This window comes from Salvia miltiorrhiza, chromosome 2 (assembly GCF_028751815.1).
Source record: "Salvia miltiorrhiza cultivar Shanhuang (shh) chromosome 2, IMPLAD_Smil_shh, whole genome shotgun sequence".
NCBI lineage: Eukaryota > Viridiplantae > Streptophyta > Magnoliopsida > Lamiales > Lamiaceae > Salvia > Salvia miltiorrhiza.
Window position 1 is genome coordinate 52,067,908 of NC_080388.1, and position 18,812 is coordinate 52,086,719.

Sequence of the window (18,812 nt, forward strand, 5' to 3'; positions counted from 1 at the left end):
TATTTCCCAAAAGAATGTCGTTGAACAATGTCGATTGATTCATCACATTGATGTCGTTGTTTGAGCTTGCGACTCCGAATAAGGCATGTCAGATCCACAGATCTTGGAATGTTACGGCTTCAAGAATAATAGTTTGTTTGCCATGATCTCTCGAGTGTATACTTCATGCCACGCCACTGGATATTCTTCCGAGTTCGGTGCATGTAGTCTAGCTCTTTAGCATTTTCGGGAACCCATGCTTCGACTAATTGTGAATAAAAAAAATAGTGAATAATTGTGAATAAAAAAAATGCATGAAAGTGTCATTGCCAACTAACACTTTCAAATTAAATAACAAAAATTCGACCGCTTTCTTTAATTTTCAGTATTTTAATGTTTTTTTTATATTTTATTTTGTATTGTGATAATACTCATGTGCTATGGTGTTTGTGAAAATGTCCTAATGAAGGGGTTAAAAGGTTGTAGGATTAACTACGGCTTCGATCCCAACGCTTTTAGTTGTAGAGAAATCATAAAACTCTATTTAGAAATAAGAAAATTAAATAATATCCCCACGTAATTTTTTTATTTATTTTTCTAGAGTAGAAAGACGGGTGTTCTTTCAAATGAGACAATACAATGTCATTACATCTGTAATTTGATTGGCCTCACGCTGAGTGTGAGAGAACTCGAAGACCACGTGCTTTCTCGCATAGAACCTATAACTAACCCAAAAGAGGTCCAATATCTTATGGTGCTTGATATTAGATTTAAATTTACATATTGTTTTCATTATCATTTCAGGAGGAATACCAACAGAAATAGGAAAACTCTCGCAATTAGAGATATTACACATTCGAAGTGCCTCTAACAGGTATATTTAGCACCATTTTTTTTACCTTTCTTTTATAAGGTAACAACTTCAACAAGTATTTTATAATTGATTCTTATTTTATAATGGGAAATTCAGGTGCTGTGCCAAAGGAATTTGGAAACTCAACTTTCCTGAAAACGCTAGATCTTGCTGATAATAGATTGAAAGGTGCGTACATTTAAGTGGCGTATACTTTTCATGATAGATAAGATACATAAATGAGTATTTTTATTCTTATTAGCAGAGATTACGTACGTTGCACCGCGTCTAACCTCTTATAAACACATAAAATGTTTGAAGTGTTATAAACAATTTCCGTTAATGTTTTATGTCGTGTATAAGAGCATCCGCAATGGGCTTACTTGATAGCCTACTTGATAGTGGGGGACCACATTGAGTAAGTAGTGCTGCATTGGGGTTACTTGATAGCCTACTTGATAACATTAGTTTTGATTTTTATGTTTTTCATTTAAATTTAATTGCTCAAATTTAAATAACATATTTTTCTAATAGTTAAATACGCCATTAAACTAAAACATCATTAAAAATTACATAAAATTTAAAAACACCTAAAACACCATAAAAAATTACATAAAAATTAAAAACACCTAAAACCATCATTAAAATTACATAATTAAAATCCTAGTCTAGACCACGACGCCTGAGCACGTCGGCGACCATGGACGCGTGCAATGCCCTTTATGCGTCTGTCATGTGCGTCGTATCCGCACTCAGGAGCTGCATATCGAGCTCCCTCTCCTTGATATCATTCCTCCGCGTGTACCGGGCGGTGAATGCCCTCATCTGTTGGTCGGACCTGTCCAACCTCTCCACTATTTCGGGTGGAGGCTCCGAGCTCGTCTGCGACGCCGACGCCTTCCCTTTCCCCTTCGCCGCCTTGTTGCCAATGGGCCGGGAAGAAGAGATCTCCTCGCCCGACGCCGAGGTGGTAAAGCCGCCCTCTTCCGTAGTCTTTGTCCTCTTGGAGGCGTGCACATCTCCGGCTAGGTACATCGACTTGAACTTGGGATTGTTCCGGAGAACTCTCCACGCATTCCAATAGTTGAATGCGGTCTTTTGTGGGCTTCGACCCTTGAAGAGGATTTGGACCTTGTACCAGAGCATATCGTCGGAATGGCCGGAAGGCCAATTGTTGCGCGTCTCCGTCCAAATAGCTTCCCAGAGACGCACATCCGCGCTCACTCGGGCCCAGTGACCTTGAAGTTGTCGGATCTTAAGGTCGACGCCGATGATGGGGTTGACACGTTCGCAGATCCGTCCCCAATATGCCTCCCCCTTCTGATCCGTCCCACGGATGGCGTCGTTCGTCTCCTCCGTCCAAACTTGGACGATGAGATCTGTATGCTCGAGAAGGTAAGTATGACTGATCCTTACTTCCTTGTCGTGCTTGATTTTGTTGGCCATTTCCTTCCTCCGGCCGCCCTTCTTTGGTTTGGAAGCACTTTGCTCTGCACTGACTGGTTCCTCCTCAGCTGGGGTCTCCTCCAAGTTGATTCTCCCCATATCGGGGTGATAATCGGCGGAGAGATTGGGGCACCAATTAGAATCATAGAAAAGGGTTGTGTGGATCCATGAAGGAAGAAAATTACAAGAGAAATGGAGGAGAAGAAAATTGGAGAAGAAGAAATGTGAGGATATGGAGGAGGAGGGGTTTTTTAAAGAGGAGAAGAAGAAGGAGAAAAAAAATTAGAAACATTCGGTCAAAGCACGGAGATCGAGGAAAACAGTCAAAATTTGAATTTAAAATTCAAATTTCTCTATATTTTTTTATTAAATTAAGGCGCGTGCAATGCACGCGCCTTCCCTCTCCCCCCATCGTGCATACTCGAAGATTCGAGTATCACTCGAGTAGCCCCCTGCAACGCCTTACTTGAGTGCACCTCTCTACTCGAGTAGGCGCTCGAGTAAGGGCGTCGCCAATGCTCTAACAGGTGAAATACCACAAGAGTTTGTTAATCTGGAACACCTCGAGGTTTATCCGTGACAAATAATTCTTTGTACGGCCCCATCCCATCTTCCATATTCAACATATCGACCTTGAATTTTCTATCTCTTTCCTTCAACCAATTTTCTGGTCGTCTTCCTTCGGACATGGGGCTTTCACTGCTCAATCTCGAACAACTTTATTTGAATTGGAATAGTCTAAGTGGAAACATTCCGACCTCCATCACCAATGCTTCTAAACTTACCAATTTGGCAATGAACGCTAACTCCTTCAGTGGCTCCATTCCAATGTTTGGTAATTTAAGACTCCTACAATCCATCCGTATTTGGGGAAACAATTTGACTGGAGCAGAATTCCCAACCCAAGAATTGGAATTTCTCTCTTCTTTGACTAACTGCAGATTTTTGAGGGAATTTGACATCTCAAACAACCCTTTGAATGGTATCCTCCCATCTTCAATTGGCAATTTCTCCTCTTCTTTTCAGGCTTTTGCAGCGTACAGAAGTAGCATAAATGGCGTCATTCCTCAAGAGATAGGAAATTTGAGCGGTTTGCTGCAAATAACTTTATCTAGAAACAAACTGATTGGATCCTTACCAGCAACACTTGGACAGCTGAAGAAGCTTCAGAGATTATATGCTCATACCAATCAATTGGAAGGGTTTATCCCTCATGATCTTTGTCGAATGAGTAGTTTGGGGGAGTTGAATCTCAGTAGCAACGTGCTTGTTGGTCCGATACCAGAATGTTTAGGTGAACTTCAATATCTGAAGATTGTATATTTATCTTCCAACAATTTGAGCTCGACTGTGCCTTCCAGCTTCTGGAATCTTCGAGACATTGTACGGCTGGACTTATCTTCCAACAATTTCAGCGGCCAGCTTCCATCTCAGGTTGGAAATTTGGAGGCTGCACCATACTTGATCTGTCATCTAATTACTTTTCTGGTGAGATTCCAAGCTTGATTGATGGCTGTCAGAAATTAGAGTTTCTTTATCTTTCAAATAATGAGTTCGGTGGCACCATTCCCCACTCAATGGGAAACATTAGAGGCTTGAGGGTATTAGAGCATCCGCATTGGGGGTTCCTTGATAGCCTACTTGATAGTGTTTGTGTTATTGAGTAGGCAGTGCTGCATTGGGGTTCCTTGATAGCCTACTTGATAATATTAGTTTTGATTTTATGTTTTTCATTTAAATTTTATTGCATAATTTAAATTGCATATTTTTGTAATAGTTAAATACTGGATTAAACATAAATTTAAAATTACTTAAAACATTAAAAAAATACATAAAAATTAAAAAACACCTAAAAAAATACATAAAAATTTAAAAAACCTAAAACATCATTAAAATCACATTCCTTGATAGCCTAGGATAGACCACGACGCCTGAGCACGTCGGCGACCATGGACGCGTGCAATGCACGTTGTGCGTCCGTCATGTGCGTCGTATCCGTGTTCAGGAGCTGCATATCGAGCTCCCTCTCCCGGATATCGTTCATCCGCTGGTACTGGGCGGTGAATGCCCTCATCTGCTCGTCGGTCCTCTCCAACCTCTCCACTATTTCTGGTGGAGGATCCGAGCTCGTATGCGACGCTGCTGCCTTCCCTTTCCCTTTCGCCGCCGCCTTGGCCGCCGCCTTCGCCGCCTTGTTGCCAATGGACCGGGCAGAAAAGATCTCCTCGCCCGACGCCGAGGTGGTGAAGCCGCCCTCTTCCGTAGTCTTTGTCCTCTTGGAGGTATGCACGTCTCCAAGGAGGTACATCGACTTGAACTTGGGATTGTTTCGGAGAACTCTCCACGCGTTCCAGAAATTGAAGGAGGCCCTGTGTGGGCTTCGAGCCTTGAAGAGGGTTTGGGCCTTTTCACGAATCATATCATTCGAATGACCGGACGGCCAATTGTTGCGCGTCTCCACCCAAACAGCTTCCCAGAGACGCACATCCGCGCTCACCCGGGACCAGTGGCCTTGAAGTTGCTTGATCTTAAGGTCGACGCCGAGGATGGGGTTCACACGTTCGCGGATCCGGCCCCAATATGCCTCTTCCTTCTGATCCGTCCCACGGATCGAGTCGTTGGTCTCCTCTGCCCAAATTTGGACGATGAGATCCGTATGCTCGGGAGCATACGTATGACGGTACCTAGCGGCCTTGTCGTGTTTGATTTTGGTGGCCATTTCCTTCCTCCGGCCGCCTTTCTTTGGTGGGGAGACACTCTGCTGAGCACTGACCGGTTCCTCCTCGGGCGGGCTCTCCTCCAAGTTGATTCCTCCCATATCAGGATGATAATCGGAGGAGAGATCGGGGCACCAATTTGGATCGTAGAAAGGGTTGTGTGGATCCATGACGGAGAAAATTGTAGGAGAAGAAGAGGTGTGAAGAGAAGAAAATTGGAGAAGAAGAGGTGTGAAGAGAAGAAGGAAGAAGGTGGGGTGTTTTAAAGAAGAGAAGAAGGAAAAAAAAAAAATGGTCGGTCAAAGGTGCGGAAACCGAGGAGCTGTAGTCAAAATTCGAATAAAATTCGAATTTTTGAATTTTTCCTTTTTTTTTTGAAATTGGGCGCGTGCATTGCACGCGCCATCTCCTCCGCCCTTCGAGCATACTCGATAACTTGAGGAGTCCTCGAGGAGCTCCACGCCGCATCGCCCTCCTTGACGCCCTCCCTCTCCTCGAGGAGCTCCTCGAGTACCCGCGATGCGGGTGCTCTTAGATTTGTCTGCTAATAATCTTTCTGGAGTAATACCGAAATCATTACAAGACCTTCGATTTCTTCAATATTTCGATGTGTCTGAAAACAGATTGGAAGGGGAGATTCCGAATGGAGGTGCCTTTACTAATTTCACGGCTCAATCATTTGTTGACAACTATGGTTTATGTGGTGCCGCAAGATTTGAAGTGAAGCCCTGCCCCAAAAATCAAAGGGGTTCCAGATAAAATAGTTCTGTTCCGTTACTCAAGTATGTATTGCCTTCATCGATTATAGCTGTAGCAATGGCTGTCGTGGCGCTGCTGCTAATAAGGAAACGAGGGAAGAAGAATGTACAACCCCTTCCTGAGAATTTACTAGGCGTCTCTTGGAGGCGAATTTCGTACGTAGAACTCGAGCGAGGAACAAGTTCTTTTAGCGAAACGAATCTACTTGGAAGAGGAAGCTTTGGTTCGGTATATAAAGGGATACTTTCTGATGGATTAAATCTTGCGGTGAAACTGTTCAATCTAGAGTTAAAAGGAGCTAGCTATAGCTTCAATACTGAAAGTGAAATTCTGAGCTCCCTTCGCCACAGGAACTTAGTTCAAATAATTGGCTGTTGCGTCAATGCAGAATTTAGAGCTTTGATTCTTGAATACATGTCAAATGGAAGCCTAGAGAAATGGCTGCATTCCGACAACTATTGCTTGGATCTGCTGCATAGTTTGCAGATAGCAATAGATGTGGCGTTAGCCTTGGAATACCTTCATCATGGGCATACGTTTCCTGTTGTCCATTGTGATGTAAAGCCAAGCAACGTGCTGCTCGATGAAGATATGACTGCTCGTGTTGGTGATTTTGGCATTTCCAAGCTCTTTGATGGAGGAGAGGCTATGGTCCAAACTCAAACCGTAGCCACTATTGGTTATGCCGCACCAGGTGATGTTTAATTAATATCATGTTCTATTAAATATTAATATTCTCTCTATTTCGTTTATATATATTTGATTGTTGAGTTGTTCTTACATTTAGAATATGGATCGGAAGGGAAAGTTTCAACGAAAGGGGATGTGTATAGTTACGGGATACTGTTGTTGGAGATGTTCACAGGTAAGAAACCGACAGATGATATGTTCGACGGGAAGATGGGCCTGAGGGAGTGCGTGAGCGAGGCATTACAAGAAAATGCAGTAAGTGAAATTGTGGCTTCTGGTTTACTGTCAAGAGATGATGAAGATTTCTCAAACAAGGAAATTTGTGTGTCGTCCATCTTTGAATTGGCTATGAAATGCTTAGCCTTTGAAGCTGCGGAAAGAATTAACATGGTACAATTAGTAGCTTCTCTCAACAAGATCAAAGCCAAAGTTACAACATAAGGCGTCAAAAACATGCACCATCGCCAATAAATATATTGATCTGTTAAATTAAACTTATCAGTTACTCTGGTTCTATGATTTTTTATTCCAAAATTACCTGTATTAATTCATGATTGACTCAGTACCAATACATTTATGTTTTGGATCAGGCAAAATCTGGGTGTTCAGACTTGTAAGTAGTGAATGAAATCTTTCAATTTTCTCTGTTTTGGTTGAATTTAGCATGGCAGTACTTTCATCGAACACCTTGCCTTACGTCAGCCATTTATTATTGACTTGGACTTTCTTTACCAATATTTGAAGGCCCACGAGTTTATTTGAGTTTGAACAAATTTTCTTGTAAAGGTAGTTAGACTTGAATATAAATAAATTTTCTTATAAAGGTAGTTAGACTTAAATATAAGTTAGGGTTAAGTACCAAATACCCCCAACGTTGGGGCCCCTATCGCGTATAGGACCCTATAGTCAGGGTAGGCACTGTTTACTACCTCAACGTGGCTAAACCTAAGCAAATCCCCCCCTCAAATACCAAATACCCCTGCATTAAGTCACCGTTGGGGGGGGTATTTGGTACTTAATACCTGACTATAGGGTCCTATACGCGATAGGGGCCCCAACGTTGGGGGGAGATTTGCTTAGGTTTAGCCACGTTGAGGTAGTAAACAGCGCCTACCCCTGACTATAGGGTCCTATACGCGATAGGGGCCCCAACGTTGGGGGGTATTTGGTACTTAACCCTATAAGTTATAACTCAAGGCGACATGATAATTTTATATTTTCAAGTTAAACCACATCAAGGATAGTTCAAGCTTGTACTTCATAAAACGAAATAACATTGTCGACATTTATTCATTTATTTTATTACATCCATTCGTTCGATCATAGTACATATATCACAATACCTGACTTACTTTCAGATACGAGCACACCTTTCTGATCACTTGAAACTAAAACTAGTTGAAATTCATGTCGTATTTAGGCTGCCCGTCTGGATAAAAAACCCCGAAATTCCTCTCCGTCTCGGCGCCGGGCTTCTCATTTTCATCAAATAGAGCAAATATGTACGTCTCTATAGGCTCAGGGTGTCTGGGTGTCCCCTCATCCACAACATCAGCCAAATTCTGGTTATAGGTTTTCGCATTATGCATGTTTGCCGAGTCGCCGCCTGCTGATGGATGGCCGGTCTCCGTCACCACTACTTTTGGCGTTTTCCGCCCCCGCCTTGCCTTCTGCTCGGACGTCTGGTTATACGTATTGCCGGTCGTCTGCAGGGACGGCCCAATCATCCTCTCCACCGCTGCATACACAGCATCGACCATCGCATAGAAGAGATTGTCGTAATAGACTCCATTTACCTGAACACAAACTTCGGTGAGGTCGACCTTACACCATGATTAATTAATCCCAATTAATTAGGATTTACTATTGGAGTAATCGTGACTAACTGAAATGACGTAGACATCCAATCACATCGTTTAACATATCAGCTAGCTATTTATCTTAATATTAATTTTGGGAAAATGAACAATTATATGAAAAATCAGACCAATTGAAAGTAACATCGACCTTCAAGCTCGGGGAAATGAACATTCATGTGAAAAATTAGAACAATTAAAAGTTTGTCAATTTGATAAAAGGAATTTTTAGTTCATTTACAAATGCAAAATTCAGTAAAAGTTTGATGCATTTAAGTGCAATTGGTCGGTATAACCTGAATCCCATGATCCGGCTCCAAGAGCGCATATCCGAGGTCGATCTGGTTCTTGTTGTAAATGTAGGCGAAGTAAGGATAGATGTTGGCCATGAAAGGGGCGTCGGTGCCGACCATGAACGACAGGATCGGCCTCAGGTATGGGGCGACATCGTCACGGAATGCGCCGTCTTCCGGTGGGAATGAGTTGCCGAGGGCGTTCATGCCGATGGTGGTGGTGATCTTGGTCCGGCCGGCGCGGCCGGCGCGGCAGACAGCTCGGTAGATGTTGCGCATCGCGGGGAGGACGAACTGCGCGTAGCGGGAGGTGGCGCCGTCGGCTGGGCTGACCTCGTTGCCGACGGAGATGTACTTGAGGTCGACATCGGGGAAGTTGAGGACGTGGTCGCGGACCCAGTCGTTGGCGGCGTTGGCGTCGGCAGCGATGCGCTGGATGTATTGGTTGGTGATGACGACGTTAAGCTCAATGCCGGAGCCGCGGAGGGCGTCGAGGATGGCGTTGTCCGGGTCGTAGGTTCGCATTCTTCTGATGTTGTGGCGCTTGTAGAGATCCACCACTTGCCGCGGCGACAGTAGGTTGTTGCCGTTCCTGCCGTAGCACACTCCGATCTCACCGACTGCGTTGCCATCAATATGTTAGTGGGGATGGAGCTAGGATTTTAAAAATAGGAGACGAAATTGTATTTTTATATTTAAAAATATGTTTGGACGTGTAAATTAAATAGTAATAATTTTATATATAAAAAAATGGGGAAAAAATAAAATTTAATATGCATATAATTATAAATTCACCGGGTTTAAGGTACTGTAGTCTATACTTATCAACTCTCGCACATAGATAACCGTTATTAAAAAATTCGCAAGTATTGGCAATGTAGTGCAAGGTATAATTTACAATAGTGTGAAACAAATAAATAGTGCGTTTACGGTGCAATGATTGAAATTATAACCTTACATATGAGATGCATGAGGGAGGTTAAAACAAAAATTTAGAGTATAAAGATTAATTATGCCATGCAAATTTAGATTATAACTCGAGATGTATAAAATCCAAGACTATACTAATTGAAGTGCATATATCCATGTATATTCGTATAAATATAAACATTTTAAATATGAAACCGAGGAAATGAGATGCAAATTGACCTGTGAAATCAAGAGAGAGAGTTGCAAGCAGCCCAAAGACGAGCATTGCAGAATTGAAGTGATTCATTGTAGTAGTAGCCATGGAGAAAGGAGAGCTTCGAATAAGATAGAATATTGTGCAAGTTACTTGTATATGTATAGGCCACTTCATTATTTATAGAGGTTTGGATGCTTCATATAGGGCTAAATTTGTGCTTACATTATGTTTGTTGGCCGCAATCATTCTCTTGCAAATATAATAGACCAAATCATAGAATAAAAATTTTAGACTCGTATAGAATTCGGAAATTAGCCAAATACTCCCTCCATCCGCCAAAAGTAGACCACTTTTACTATATTGGGCGTCCGCAAATAGTAGACCACTTTTCTCTTATGGAAATGGTCCCACCACTCAATTTAATTTTTTATCCTTACAAACACTCTTTATTTACAAAAAAACTCACCCCAAATTCAATCTCAACCACACATCTCATAAAGTGGTGGGACCTTTTCTTCACTACATCAAAATCATCACTAATTTTATTAAATCTCGTGCCCAACCAAAGTGGTCTACTTTTGGTGGACGGAGGGAGTATCCATTTAATCATTACGATAGCTAGCTACAGGTGCACATTGAGTAAACTAGCTATATACTCTATGCAATAATCTGCAAATTACGTAGGAGAAATATATATACTTATAAAACAAGGTTTGATAGATTTACAACTTATAAGTTACACAAAATCTCCTGTACACTCGGGTGTACCGTACACCCGGGTTGACTCGTACCTAGATCCTAACCCGCATGCTAATTCAAATCTGTATCCTGACCCAAATCGTGTGTAAATGACATTATTCAGTTATACAAATTAATGACACTACTTATAATTGATACTTTTCAATCATATAAATGGCACTATAACATTTAAAATGTTATAGTATTATTTCCAATCTTATAGTGTTATTTAAAATATTATAGTGTCATTTACAATCTTATAGTCTTAATTACAGGAAGTGTCATTTATATTTCTAAATAGTGTCAATTACAGGCACTGTCATTTGTATAACCGAATAGTGTCATTTACACGATTTGAGTGAGGATACAAATTTGGTTCAGGATGCGGGTCAGGATCTGGGTACGGGTCAATCCGGGTGTACCCAAGACCACCTCTATAAGTTATTGATTGTATTTGAAATTGATATTTATGTTTTTTTATTTATAATATTAAATAAAGAAATTAAAAGGCTGCGCCACAAGAGACTCGAATCCAAGACCTTTGACCTTAGGTATTAACCCCTTACCACTTGGCCAACACACGCACACGCTAATATTTATGTTTAATTACAAGTTATGTAGTCTGATGAGATAAGAATTAGAGTTCATGGGCCTAGAGGAATTCTAGATATATAGATTAGGGTTATGCTTATTGGGTGTTTTAATTTGTCTTCTTATAAATAGTATATAATATCTCCGTCATAAATTCTTTAATGGAAGAAATCCCTACTTGCCAGTGCCTTAAAACTATAAATCTTTGAAGTAAACAAACCTCCTGGGATCTGGAAATACAATATCACTTCTTTCCTTTACAAATTATACTAGGGAATAAAAGAAAAATCAATTGTATATATTTTGCTATTTTTCTAAAATCTACGTACACTCAGTTATGATTAAGGGAATTATTATATATTAATTGAAATCACGAGTAATTAGTGGAAAGGCCAGGTTCCAAGAAGCTACTTCAAGAAAAGATGCCTGGAAATTCCTTTAAGTGGCCAAAGTGCTCCAAACACTAAAGTTGGAGAAGCATGATTTTGTGGAAAATTCATAACTTTAGTTCCTATACTTATCAAGATAGCATTTATTTTACTGCAAGATATATTATATAATTTTAATTTTCACTTTAGGAAAAAAGTTATCAAAAAAAAAAAAATTGATGTCAAATTGTCTCACGGGACATATCCATCAAATGGACCAAAAGTCGATCGGTTCCGGTCCATTTGTCATTTTGTAATTTTGTTAGTGTTTGATTGTGCTCGGATCCGAAAATGCTTGATATCATCTTGATGAATGAAATAGATTCAAATTTTGGAGGGAGAGAAATTTAAAAAACAAAAAACAAAAAAACAAAATTGGATGCATATTAAATTTAACAATGAATGTATTAATTTTATAGGAAAATACTTTTTATATTGAGTGAAAATTTAAAATGCTTATATCCATGCACTAAGTATATATGAAAAATACATACTTTTATAAACATAAGCATTTTATACCTAAAATGACTAAATTACCCTTAATATCCCAATCACTAGAGAGAACACCCGACACGTCCTAAAAAAGAGAACAATTTAAAAATTATCAGTCAATTATTGTGAGAACAAAGAATTATTTTCAGTTCGAAAATTTACGGTAGATGCATTATCATGATGAATGAATGCATCACTTGGAAACAAATCTCATAAGGAGCCAAAATTTCATTTTTCTAATGTATTAATTTTAACAACGAAATTAATGTTCTTACATTTTTCATAAAATATATAGTTCACATAATACCCAATCCCAATATATATAATAAGTCGAATTTATCATGAAACTCGAACTTTCAACTCGATAAAACCTTATTTCATTTGTTTGATAAATCTTGTTAACGAAACAAGTCAAATTTGAGTTCGATACTACTTATCTCGTTATCTTGTTATAAAAATATTAATTCACTATAACTTATATTTTGATATTTAATTAATTAGTAATAAACATATTAAATTCCAAAATAACTTTATCAATATAAGATTGTAATTAGATTTATTCATGAACTACACAATTTTATTTTTTTCCCATTGGAGTATGTTATAGTGGAAACTTAATTATTGAGTACAGTACCCCGTTTAATGCATCTATTTACTCAATTAAGTCGTCGCAATTTCGAAATTTAAAATAATTAAGTAGATGAATTAGGTGCTTGGTTATGATCCTCCAACACTAGCTAGGTTAAAAAATAAAATTAAATATTGGTCAATTGTGAAGATATTGTCCAGCAAGAATATGCAATTACTTTTTGGCTAAACTATCCTTCGTTTTGTTTAAGATATAAAAGTTTTGTTACTCTCGCAAATATAGAATTGTTGAGTAGAATATTCAAACAATGTAAATAACAATCTATAGAAAAGCAGTAAGCAACGAAGCACAATGGATATAATTTATACTTCTCTTCACTTCTCTTCCAAGCACTTTCACTTCACTCCTTGTACTCCTTCATAATTGATGTTATGTCCTTCATTTGATTTTCGACAATTGTACAATTGATTTTGATGAAATTAAAATCAAATTTAATTTTGACAAAGTCAAAATTAAATTCACTTTGAATAAAATAATAAATCAAAAAAGTAAGTGATATTATATTAATTCTCTTATTTGATAATTAATGAAGAAGATATAATAAAAAGAGTATTAATTCATAAAATGAATTAATTCGATTAATAGAGTTAAAATAACACTAACAATCTCCCCTTTTTATCTTTCTTCATCAAAACCATGAAGAGAATTAAATATAACAAATAAAACAAGACACAACACTCCCCCTTAAGAATACCCCCCCCCCCCCTCAAATAGAGATATCAAAAATAAGAAAGAAGGTCACAAACTCTCCCCCTTAATCTAATATCAAATAAACGAAGTGTTTCCCACGTGTTTCCCTTTCCTCACATATAAAAATCTACTCTCCCTCGATCACAAATATGAAGCAACAAAATACCATGCAATCATATTATATAAACCACAAGAAAAAGAAAAATAAAGAGCGTCCTGCGCGCCAACCACCATTACAGGGACATGCTCCATAGATTGTTCGAGCATTCCCACAAACATTCATCTTAACAAAAACCCCTTAAAAACACCAATTGGACTTCAGAATTTATACACAACCACATCCGTGTATAACATTCTTCCTCCCACCTCTTCTTCTTCCTTTAGGCCTCAGCTGCCTCAGCTTCAGGTTCCTCCTCCTCTTGATCCTCCTGATCACCTTCTTCCTCTTCGGCAGTACCACCGGTGCTTGCTCACTCTCCCCCTTTTTATGAAGAAAGTAAAAAGTTTACAATCTCCACCTTCTCCTTGGCTTTGACAAGCTGAGATTTGAAGAATCTCACTTGAGCTTCTGCATCTTTAAGAATCTCTGCAGGAGAAAGTTAGTAGGGGTAGGAGTTGTCGGTCCAGATGTTAAAACACCCGGGACAACATGAGCTAGAGCAACATGGGTTGTTCGGATCAGCCCATGGGAGATCCTTTACCGGGGCTGCTGCAACCTGCTTGGCAGTTATTCTGAAGGTGGTTGGAGTCCTTGACAGTTGATCATCGATCCTTGTCCGGCAAAAATCCTTGACTCACCAAGATTGTAAAAATCAAGGAAGGGTAAGAAAGGAGACTCTTGTTCGTTTTGTAGGCTTCTTGTTAAATTCTCTTGAACACTAACCTGATGTTCGCTATTATTTTTTTTACTACGCCGCAAGTATACGGTGTAGTTGCAATATAGGGAAGCAAGGTCATATTCCACAAGGTTTAGTAGTCAAATTTTAGTGATTACCTTAAGTCATTATGCTAGAGCTATTTAGACTAAACAATGGGGTGATTGGTTTGGTTATCTAACTAATTACTTAAAAAGTTTAAAGACAAAGTAAATCAAGCAAACAATGAGAATTAATAAGGTGGTTAAGGTGATTTAGGGACTAGGCATCAATGGACAAGCAATAGACATCAATTTAGCTCAATATTAATCTCGATGTTCCTAATTATCTAGAGTGATGTCCCAACTAGTTCTAGCCCCCTCCCGGACGACTAAAACGGTAGATTATGGGTCATAGTTGCCGTCCTCGGTCAACTTCTAACCTATAACTCCCAAAAGCACACAAAGATCGATAAACTCTCACCCAACTCTCAACCTCCCGGTTTATTGAGTCGATATGTTTCAAGTTCCTAATCTATTATGATTATCCTCTCCCGATTCAAATCACAAATTAGAAATGCATAGAAAGTGGCCAACAATCCATACAAGATATAAACCTAGGGCTTGAAAAGATAATAGCAATAGAAACAAACAAGATAAATATTGAGCATAATATTCAATCCATCACAACATCCAAATAGCCTAATCCTCAAATCAAAGGGGAATTTTAGCCTACCATATTCACAAACAACATAGTTAAATAAAAGAAATACATATATAAAAGAGAGAGTAATGAGTGACAAGTCCTATTAATGACTTTTCTTCAATCTTCTCTCATCTTCAATGTCTTCTTCAAATGGTAGGTGTGAGTATTAATTAATGGAGGTTAGAGTTTAGTATGGAGGTTGGGGAAGATGAAATTGGGTGTGTTGAATGTTGGGGAAGATGATAGATATGAAGAAGGGGGGGGGGGGGGAATTGAGTTTTAGGGCTCAAATTCGCGATTGGGGCCCACTTGGGGGGAGCCCCGCCTTTTTCCCGCGGTCACAGCCCGTGACCGCGGCTAGGGAACGTGGGAAAATGGCAGGGAACCCGTGGTCCCACCCGTGGCCGCGGGTGGTGACCGCAGGTTTCCTCTGGCGTCGAGGGCGAGTTTGCTGCGGTCCCACCCCACGGCCGCGGGTGGTGACCGCGGGCTACTGGGCTCTTTGCGCAGTCTGCTCGTTTTGCTCCGTTCTCCCTCGTCCGGACTCAGATTTGGTCGCCATTTGCGCTCACAGATTTCTCTCGAGACGTACTTCAATCTCATGTCTTCAAAATCCTCCAATCAGTCCTTGATTTTTCCTGAAAGCACCCCAAAAACTATACCAAGCATCAAATCTCAACAAATCATAACATTAAGGTACAAACAATCACTCACAAGCAAAACATGAAGGAAAATGACAACAATTCATACGAAAATGAGGTACGAAAATCATGTTTGTCAACCCCCCAAACTTAAAGTGTTGTTTGTCCCCAAACAACGAAGAGAAGAGAAATAAAAGTAAACAAACATGTGAGCATGAATTGGTGTCATTTCAAGGGCTTCAACAATTTCAAAAATCTTTCAAAAGTGTATCACAAGTAGAAATGCATTCCAAGAAGTCACAAGTGATAGTGAGTTCAACATTATAGCATCCAAGCTTGAATCCTCACAAGGTGGATGTTTCAATGGTGCACTCAACTCTCAAGTGTTTAGAATGGACGTGTTTGCACTCAAATTGAAACAATGCAAGCAATCTACGATAGACTTTCCATTTGTCCTAACTCTCTATGCTTCAATGTGTTACAAATAATGATAAAAAATGACTTTCATAAGGTTGTAATGAGGGCTCTTTGGTGAGGTGAGGTGTTTTTAGGCAAATGACTCATATCCCATAATCTAACAATCACAATGAACAAGTCAAATTCACCATTTCTCTTATCAATCAAAAACCAAAATCCCCACATTTCTTCTTTTCACCCTTAGTGATACTTATCAAGACTATGATTCAAAAGGCAATTCACTTCCCTTTATACTCTTTTATTCAACATGTCTCTTCATTTTTCTTTCTTTTTCTTTTTGAGCTTATAGGATACCAGTGATTTTCACTCAATCAAAGTTTGATAAGCAATTTCAATCATTTTCCAACCATTTTCATCAAAGCAACCACCAACAATCTAAGTTCTACCCATTTTTCATTGGTTCATTCAAAAAAAGACTATAAGGCACAAAGTGGGTAAACTATGATCATATGAGAATTTGGACATGATTTGGATCAAGTGGCTAGCAAAAATGGCCTTTAATCATTTCAAAATTCATAACACATTTACTTTCATTTTTAAGAGAGGACTTATGGCAAGTTCTAAAGATTAACAAACATGCTCAATTGATATACACTCAAGAATGAAATGAGATTGTGATAATATGACAATCAATGGCTCAAATCTTACAAGCTCATTTCAAAGTTCTTGGAGGCAAAACATTTAATTCACTTGTCACAAGTTCAAACTTTTCATGCATAATCCACAAGTGATACACACAATTTTTCCAAGAAATAATTCATATCATAAGCCCAATGACATTCAATCAACATCACAAAGTTTGATAAAATTATCCCATCAAAAAAAAAAAAACAAACCAACACAACAACTCTCAATCCTTCAATTATTCAAAGCAACAAAAACTAAAATAAAACAAAAACAACAAAAACAAACAAAACAAAAGATAGACGAGACAACCAATCCATCTTCCTCCCCCCCCAAACTTATTTCACACAAAGTGGAAATGAGTTTGGAGGAAAAGAGAAGGAGAAGTTGTCTCGCACTAACAAAAAAAAACTAACATATAAAAAAAAGATAAACCACACACATATATAAATATATACATAGATTAATATATAAATACCTATGTATGCGTGTACTTATTGAACTTACAAAAATTAAAGGGTACCTTGTTGGGGTGCCTCCCAACTAGCGCTTAGTTTAACGTTGTGAGCTAGACGTCTTCATAATGGTGTCATGGCACGGGGATGGTGCCAACGAACACTTCAACGTTTGGTTTCAAGGGCAAAAACGTCTTGATTCTTTCCTTCTCAACCACAAAGGTTATTCCATCATTCTTTCTCAATTCAATTGCTCCATTGTTGAAAACCTTGTTGATTTTGAAAGGACCCGTCCATTTTGATCTTGGTTTTTCCGGAGATAGTGAGTGACGGAAGGTGAGGAGAAGAACTTCATCATCGGGTGCAAACTCCCGGTTTTGCATCATCTCATCATGGGTATTCTTCGTTTTCTCTTTGTAGAAGCTCAGATTCTCAAATGCACGATACTCATCCAATTCATTGAGTTGGAGCACACGCGCTTGTCCCATTGGATGTAATTCATCCTCACCAAGGAATGCATACTTCAAGTGTGTGGGGAGAAGCTTCAACTCCAAGCCTTGGGCTTTCTCCTCTTTCTTTTCTTCTTTCAAATTTTCTTTCATGTTGATGCAAGGTTCAATCACTTGCATCAATTTGCGTTCATCCACTCTCATGCCTTCATCTTCATTTTTGTGCTTGGGAGCTTTGTGGATTAAGAAAGTGACGCTTTCATCATTGACTCTTAATGTAAGTTCACCCTTTGCAACATCAATTAGGGACCTCCCCGTCGCCAAGAATGGACGTCTAAGGATCAAAGGTACATCCTTGTCTTCAACCATATCTAAGACCACAAAATCCACCGGAAAAATGAATTTTTCAACCCTCACCAAGACATCCTCCACTATCCCTTTTGGATATGAAATGGAACGGTCTGCCATTTGCAAAACAATCGTGGTTGGCTTGATGGTTCCTATTTCAAGCTTGTTGAAGATTGAGAGAGGCATCAAATTTATGCTTGCTCCCAAATCACACAAGGTCTTTCCAAAACAACCATTACCAATATCACATGGAATAGTAAAGCTCACAGGATCCTTGATCTTGAGGGGTAGCTTCTTTTGAAGAACGGCACAACATTCTTCGGTGAGGTTGATCGTCTCAAATTCTTCCCATTTCTTCTTCGTGGATATGACCTCCTTGAGAAATTTTGCATACTTGGGCATTTGTTGCAATGCTTCAATAAGTGGGATATTGATGTGAACCTTTCGAAAGATCTCAAGGAATTTAGAGAACTCACTCTCCGCATTTTTCTTTTGAAGTCTTTGAGGAAATGGAATTGGTGGGCAATAAGGTGGTGGTGCCTTGTACACATCTTTCTTCTCCTCCTTGTCGCCTTGCATTTTTGAAGAAATGCTCTCATCATTGTTCTTGACTTCCGGGGATATCTTGGACTCTTCAAATATCATCCCACTTCTTACAGTGATAGCCTTGCAATGTTCCTTTGGATTCACAACGGAGTTACTCGGAAATTGCCCTTTTTGATTTTGGTTGCTTAAGGATTCGGCAATTTGCCCCACTTTCATCTCAAGCATTTTCAATTAGGTTGCTTGAGCCTCCAACCTTTCATCGGTTCTCGTCATGTGGGCTTGAGTGCCCGTCATGAATTTCATTAAGATCTCTTCAAGGTTGAGCTTCTTCTCTTCCTTGATCATACCATCACTCACAGCAAATCCGGGTGGTGGTTGAAAGAAGTTGTTGGGATTACCATAGGCA

General features: G+C 39.3%; 4 protein-coding genes across 4 annotated transcripts; 2 read left to right on the forward strand and 2 right to left on the reverse strand.

Moving 5' to 3' along the window:
• Positions 1 to 2,965: 2,965 nt before the first annotated feature.
• On the forward strand, positions 2,966 to 3,784 carry LOC131009704 (probable leucine-rich repeat receptor-like protein kinase At1g35710). Its single transcript, XM_057937115.1, has one exon. The coding sequence runs from the start codon at positions 2,966 to 2,968 to the stop codon at positions 3,782 to 3,784; it is 819 nt and encodes a 272-aa protein (XP_057793098.1).
• A 2,027-nt stretch (positions 3,785 to 5,811) lies between these two features.
• LOC131009705 (probable LRR receptor-like serine/threonine-protein kinase At3g47570) lies at positions 5,812 to 6,885 on the forward strand. The gene is made up of 2 exons (XM_057937116.1): positions 5,812 to 6,448; positions 6,542 to 6,885. Exons 1-2 carry the CDS (start codon positions 5,812 to 5,814, stop codon positions 6,883 to 6,885), a joined length of 981 nt encoding a protein of 326 aa, XP_057793099.1.
• An 800-nt stretch (positions 6,886 to 7,685) lies between these two features.
• Positions 7,686 to 9,886, reverse strand: LOC131010118 (glucan endo-1,3-beta-glucosidase-like). The gene is made up of 3 exons (XM_057937527.1): positions 9,743 to 9,886; positions 8,597 to 9,213; positions 7,686 to 8,240 (listed from the first exon to the last, which is right to left on the reverse strand). Exons 1-3 carry the CDS (start codon positions 9,822 to 9,824, stop codon positions 7,839 to 7,841), a joined length of 1,101 nt encoding a protein of 366 aa, XP_057793510.1. The 5' UTR covers positions 9,825 to 9,886; the 3' UTR covers positions 7,686 to 7,838.
• A 7,311-nt stretch (positions 9,887 to 17,197) lies between these two features.
• LOC131009706 (uncharacterized) lies at positions 17,198 to 18,631 on the reverse strand. Its single transcript, XM_057937117.1, has 4 exons — positions 18,401 to 18,631; positions 18,100 to 18,301; positions 17,414 to 18,012; positions 17,198 to 17,269 (listed from the first exon to the last, which is right to left on the reverse strand). The coding sequence occupies exons 1-4, from the start codon at positions 18,629 to 18,631 to the stop codon at positions 17,198 to 17,200; spliced, it is 1,104 nt and encodes a 367-aa protein (XP_057793100.1).
• Positions 18,632 to 18,812: the final 181 nt, after the last annotated feature.